Raw genomic sequence first — 6928 nt, 5'->3', positions numbered from 1 at the left:
TTGGCCTTCCATGTCATCTACTAATAGCTACAAAGAGAGACATGATCCTAGCCTACCATTCACCATCATGCCATTAAGATGTGTGGTATGGATTTGAACACCTTTATCATCTTTTAATTCACTTCGATTTCTCTTGTTATCAGAATACCCATGCTTTTTACATTTAATAAAGCTAAAATCAAGATGGAGGGTATACCCCTATGATAATTTGTCAAAATTTCTAGCAAAAAGCAAATCTCAAAAGTTCCCTACATTTTTTAAGAGCATGTGGGGCTAATGAAATTATGCCACATAAGCTAGGTGGTTAATTGCACATTCACCATATACCTTAGGGTTAGGCTTGTAATTACAAACCCTATATCCCTTCTAGAATCCTCCACACACCCTTGCTTTAGGCATTAAGCATGTCTCAAAATAATTTTTCCAAAAACTCAATATTTCATAAAATTCCATAATTCAACACGTTTAAGTTAAATGAACAAACCAACAAAAGACGTGGGGGTCCCTAGGTGGGGTTGGTGTCACCCACGTCATCTCTCCACATCGGGGGGGGGGGGGGGGGGGGGGGCATGGGGGCGTGGGAGCCCTAGGCCAACACGTGGACACCCATTGGCCATTTGGGTGTCTTGTGTGGGTCCTTAGGGACTGTCCTTGTTTGTCATTTCTTTCAAACAATTTTAGAAAACGGATTTTCTTTCCTAAAAAAATTCTCATAAATCAATAAATATCATTTTAATGATTTTTCATCAAAGAAAATCATTTTGACAGATTAGAAACATTTACAAGGGAAATTAGGATCCTTGGAGTTGAATTACGAAACATAGCACTCTACTCGGCTAGACTTAGAATCCAAAGCCACTTTCTCCGTATGACCCAACAGACTCATCACCCACAATGTATAATCAGGGGCTCATTATCTCAGCCTATCATAGTCAAACCAATGTACGACTCTGAATCCCCAAGTATAAGTGGATTTCTGGTGCACCCCCTAGAGGACATGTACACATATGGTGTAGGGGTTCCTATCTGGGCACATGTGCATAGCTCTAACCAATTGATCCTTGGAAGAGTGGCTTCCCATGCCTTATGACTATATGTGCACATGCTACGAGAAGGTTCTAGCAGCCAGGGATTTAGGCCAATGTCCTCTATTGGCCCTAACCTTCCTGTACAAGGTTTTTCGCATCAATCTCATGCACAAATCGTATTGTCTTGACCCATCACTCAGTCATGAGGCATAAACATAACAACCGACCCTGACTAAGAGGTAATAACCCTCTGCCCTTTCGGTACCTCCCATGTATATAAATCCTCCTCATGAATTAATCAGGGTCCCATGACTCTTGGTTCCAATGCGCCAAGATCCTAGATCCACATCGCTATTTTACTTCCACTGAGGTCATGAGCCGTTGAAAATATCAGAATTTAAGGCCTTGAAGGGACAATTCCAGCACTCAATGGACATGGTGGACAAACTAAAGCTGAACATTGAGAAAATTTAGAAGCACTTGAGGTCCTACATGATTTCTTGGATTAATAAGGGTAATGAGGTCCTTATTTCTACCTGTTATGTTGTTCCTTTCTCAGTTGATAGAATTTATTCAGATATGGGTTTTTGCGACATAGTTTCTATGGAAGCATGTCATATTTTGCTTTAGTGAACATGGCTATTTGACAATAAAACTATGCATAACTGAGCTAAGAATACTGTCTTGTTTTGGAAGGACAATGTGAAGGTGATAAGAGGATAATCTACCCAATGGCAAGATGGAGAGTATGCCTACCCTCCTTACTTTACAAAATCTTATAAAGGAGCAAACTGGTATGACTTGGTCATAAAATGATGAAAATGCGCTATGCAATTTCCCTGGTTTATATATACATTTTTAAGGGAGTTTGGTATGTGACCAATGAAAGAAATTCAGCATCACATAGACCTTGTCCCAAGTTCAAGCTTACCTAATTTTCCCATTACCGCATTAGCCCAAAAGAACATGAGCAGCAACATTGGCAAGTGGCAGAGTTGTTAAAGCCTTCACGCCTATATATGTATATTTATCGTACTACATGTTAGGGAGCCTTTTACTCACCTCTGTCACATTTTGCAAGTTTTGAGGCAAGATGAGTCCTATCTGAACCTCAAAAGGTGCACTTCTGTGATAGATAACCTTGTTTGTCCGGGTTTTATGCTGTTCAATGAAGGTGTACAAGTTGATCATAGCAAGGTGGATGCAATTGTGAACTGGCCGCCGCCAACCTATTTTGGATATTAGTTGCTTCCTTGTCTTGGTGTCTTTATATAGGAGGTTTATCAAGTGTGGTTATTGCACACATAACCTGTTGTATGAAGAAAAGTTTCTGATGGACTTGGGAAGCAAATGTAATCTACCACCTTGTAAGAGACAAGTGGACTGAAATGTCAGTGCTAGAATTACCCGATTTTGTGAAAGAATCTGAGGTGGATTGTGATGCCTCATATATCAGGATAGTTGCTGTTCTAAGCCTAGAGGGGCACCCTGGTGCATTTTTTTAATGAAAAATTGAATGATGCAAGGACCTGTTATTCCATTTGTTGATGTAGAAAAGAACAAGAAAATTTTGTTAACATTTTTTGGACTGTGTTTTCTCTTTACTTTTTTTGGGTAAGACAGGTATTTTGGGTATTTTCTTTGTAATGGACTTTCTGGAACTTATAGAAAAACTAGGAGGTTTTCATAGACTATCTGGGAATGGGGAAAGTTAGGAGGAGCAGGTTAGAGTTTGAATTCAAATTTTACTTGGGAAGAGATACTGGGCATGCCTTGGGAAGGGATACAATCTGTTAATGCTCCTAGGAAACTCAAGAAAACTTTAGCTTGGGAGCCAAGCCAAGTCTATAAACAGAGGATGATTTTTCTCTTCTTAGAATTGAATTTTTTTTGGTATAAATTTTAGAAACCAAGAACTTGGTTCTCATTTTGGGTGGTCCTTCGATCGTCATGCAAGTCATTGAAAGCTAGGCTCTATTAACTTCAGCCTATTGTCTTTGAATCACTGTTGAAATCCCTATGTTTCTACCCTCTTGTGAACTGTTGCTGTCTCCTTTCTCTCTGTCTACATCAAGTGGTATCAGAGCAGGAATCCTCTCTTTTGGACCGATAGTTATGGTAAATACAGGAGGACATGGAGGCCAAGGAGGTGGTACTAGATGAGTTGTTCTTTTCACCTTACATCATTTCCACTTGGTGTTCTAGAAAGCAAGATGAGATCCTCCTTTTCATAATTTGTGATTGTAGATATATTGTGTTGGAAGCAAGATATGGTTTCAAAATTTTCCCCATTATAATGGAAACTTGTTTTGCTTCCATTATAAATAAGTTTGCCTTGCAGGTTGGGCCCTTTGCTATAGTCATATCCTTGGTGTTTCATTGCCGAATAATGCTGACGCAGACATATAGATTACAAATTTGATTATGTAATAACATGCACAAAAGCAGAAATTGGTTGAGGGGTTTTTGTTATCTGATCAACTCGATGCCATCAATAACCATATTGAGGGATTTTCGAATGTGATTACGTTTTTTTTTCAGTGGTTTTTCTGTGGATTTCTTCTAGGTTGTATATATAATATATGACATGTTGAAGTGGCAGATATGTGCATCTATTGTTTCAGACCACTTTGCCTTGCTGCTTCTCACCTTTATCCATATGTCATCACCATCTCCCCACCATTTGAAAGCAAATATTTCTGCTTTTTCTTTTGCGAGGATTTATGAGGTTTCTACTGTGTTTCCTCTCATTGCATATTTCTTTTGTTATTTCCAAGGTTTATTGAGACCCTCTTTGCTTTCATATAACTCTTTTAGGATGAAACTTTTCCTATTCGATTTGATGCATAAGGGCATGACAATATTCAATATAAGAACCTTTTTTTAATATTATATCTGTCAAATTGTACTTAAAGGATAACTTGGCATGGGAACATTCAGTGACTTTTTTGGATCCATTATTACAAATGGACCCTGTTGATGCCCCTTTCGAAGTTTGTCGCGAGGCATCGTGAGTATGATGCATGGAAGGCATCTGATTCATTTAATATGCTAATGGCCTCATGAGGTGGCATATTGTATCTATTTTTCAGGTAAAAAAAAATAATACTCGAATGTGATATACGGTGTATGATGAATACAGCTCTCTAGAACATAGTTTTTGGAATTAAGAGCATGATCAAAAGCCATTTAGGAATTGGAAGTGAGGGACTGCAAAAGGCTAGAAAGTCCCTATGGTAGGAAGTGTTGTCTGTACAATAAACAACCTTTTTGGATCACAAAAGAAATGAAGGCTACACTATTTAATTTTAAATTTCCACTAAGATCCAGTGTTTGCAAAATCGAATTGGAACGGCTAACCGGACATGGGGCCAGAAGCGGTTTAACCAGCCTAACTGGTAAACCGGCCAATTCAACCGTTCTAATCGAGCAAGTCCTGAGCAGCCAAAAAATTGTTGAAAAAAATAAAAAAGTTGCAAAAAAAATGTACTAAAATATGAAAAGCATATAAAGAATGATTAAAACAAAATACATTCAAATGAAGTTGAAAATTAATGGAAAAATGGATTTTAAAAGTGAGTAATAATTACCAAAACAAATTTTAATATTTACCATAATGTAAAAAATATTAAAAAATGCATTACAAATCAAATTCCTTATTTTTGGGATTTTATAGACATTTTTTTGAATTTTTATTTTTAAATTACCAGCCGATCACCAAAACGGCCCGAAACCGGAACCGGCATGGGGCCGGTTTCGATCTAACAGGGCTGTTACTGGTTAGATCGGGTGGTTTTTCAAACAATGGATTAAATAGTGTAATCTTAAGAAGTAGAACTATTTGAAGACTAGTGTTAGATTTATGTCAAAATTTGGGATTGCTCCTAACCTTTTGAAATCTCGATACGTAGCAGCTAGATCGAGATACAAAAATTTAAAAATCAAGACCCCTTGGAGATCCCTCTGCCGGAGCCCTTGAGTGAGATTCTAGGGCGATCACCACTTGATTTGGGTGATCCCGGTAGCTATGCTCTAGACTGGAAATGTAATGCAGAGACCTTATACGAAATTCACGCATAGACCTTCAAATTTTAAGTATTGGTATGACTGGTCTCATTTTTCAATTGTTGCAATATTCGACGTTCCTTGGTTCCTTGAATGCCAAACTGCCATGCTTAGGACTAAAGAGTATTGATAATATTGTCTCATGGGAAAAGTTTATATAGAGCCGAGGCTCTAAACCATCCAATTAGAGCCTACCTAAAAAGTTTCATTAAAAGAGGTTGTTTTTATTCCCAAGTATCCTCAAATTGATCATCTCGACATCAAGATGCATGGACATGAGAAAAAAATGGATTTCAAGTTTTGGAAATAGTGTATTTTGTAATGTATTTTTGAACTGTCAATTTTCAAGATTTTCAAGTTTTCATAGATCTGTTGATCCACACTATTTTTTAAGCTTTAAACTTTATAAATAAAGATGAAAATATATGTTTAAGACTTATCACAAAGATTTCCAATATTGAAACCACATTTCTCGACACTATTTGAGGGTAGGCTCTAATTTGATTGTTTAGAGCCTAGGCTCTATACAAACTGCACCCTTTTCTCATTTATGACTTTTTGTAATTGACGTAGGGATGGTTATGCTGTTCTTTCGACATATTAACTGATTTTTTTCCGACATGTTAACTGATTTTTTTTTTTTAAACTCTAGTTCATTATGTTATCCTTTCTTTAATGGACATATGTAATTTACTGCAGGAATTCTGCTTTCTCTGCACCTATGCTAGATCTTAGCAATCCGTTGGAGTGGCTGGTAAGGAGGGTACAACAGCGGATATTATTGTGCACTCAAAGACGATTATTTTTGAAAGATTTGAATACATCAAGGTCTGGAGTCCAATTTATTCTTCACAGAGGTGTAGCTTGTTTTCCATATAATATTTTCCTACGTGCCTTATTTGTTAAATAATCCTTGATACGGGCATCTTAAACCTTATTATTGAGCTCATGCGCAAACATCCTTTGAGTTTCTAGGCAGTGCTTGTTGGGTTCTCCATGTCCCTCTGATGGAGTTGTAATTAGGATAACAATCAATAAGCATGAATACTCTTATGATGCCTTGCATCTGACTCATGGTACCATTGCAATCATTTGACCTGCTGGGATATGCTCAACTTTGGAAGATTATGCAGGTGTAATGGGTGTCCCCTAGCTTTTATTAACTTATGGTCAGCTCAGGAGTTATGAAGATATCATATTCATTATTCATAAAATAATCTCTTGTAAATATATGTATTGTTTACATTGTTTTGCCTTTGTAATTATTAAAGTTAAATTCATAGTTACTAGTTTCACATCATGCTACTTTGAATATTATATTAGGTGTTGGTTGGTTGTGCAATGTGTCAATACTGTATAATATACAGTTTTGTAATTGCGAGATCATCCTTGCACTCCTAATTTGTACTTGCTTTTTGTGTGGATAGAAATCATTTCCCCATTGGGCTGTAAACTATGTTTACTAATTGGGACATGATCTTTCATTAGTGAAATGCTGATGCACTTTCCCATATGGAAGAATTTTCGAAACCAAGGAGATCTCATACCATACTTTATGCATTAGGTGTTAGACATAGGAATTCATGTGTGTACGTCTTTTTAGGACATTATTTCTGTTTACCCACTTGTAAATCATTCCCCATGTGGGAATATAGTTATTTCATTTTGTCTCCCAGCATAACAACATGGTACAAGTTCAGCCATGTTGGGCATCTCTGACTTGTGAAGGCCAAGACAGTATTGAGCAAGAAATGAAAACCCTAACATTTATTGGGATTCTCTCCTCTTCACTTCTACTACTACATCCGCATGCTCCCAGATGCTCCATATCTAAA

The 6928-nt window shown here is 37.2% G+C and overlaps 1 protein-coding gene across 8 annotated transcripts in view; it reads left to right on the top strand.

Moving 5' to 3' along the window:
• Positions 1-6928, top strand: part of LOC105420020 (uncharacterized) — a 52485-nt gene that overhangs the window by 43227 nt on the left and 2330 nt on the right. For 6 of the 8 annotated variants that reach the window (XM_088869820.1, XM_088869822.1, XM_088869823.1 and 3 more), the window contains one exon: positions 5793-5921. In XM_088869820.1, coding sequence (XP_088725946.1) covers positions 5793-5921 — 129 coding nt within the window. Of the gene's footprint in view, positions 1-5792; positions 5951-6928 lie in introns of all 8 variants that reach the window. The other 2 variants (XR_016057803.1, XM_020662257.2) reach the window with 2 other exon arrangements.

This window comes from Amborella trichopoda, chromosome 6 (assembly GCF_054954075.1).
Source record: "Amborella trichopoda isolate Santa Cruz 75 chromosome 6, AtrichopodaSantaCruz75HAP2 v2.0, whole genome shotgun sequence".
NCBI lineage: Eukaryota > Viridiplantae > Streptophyta > Magnoliopsida > Amborellales > Amborellaceae > Amborella > Amborella trichopoda.
This window is presented reverse-complemented; position numbering and strand designations above follow the sequence as displayed.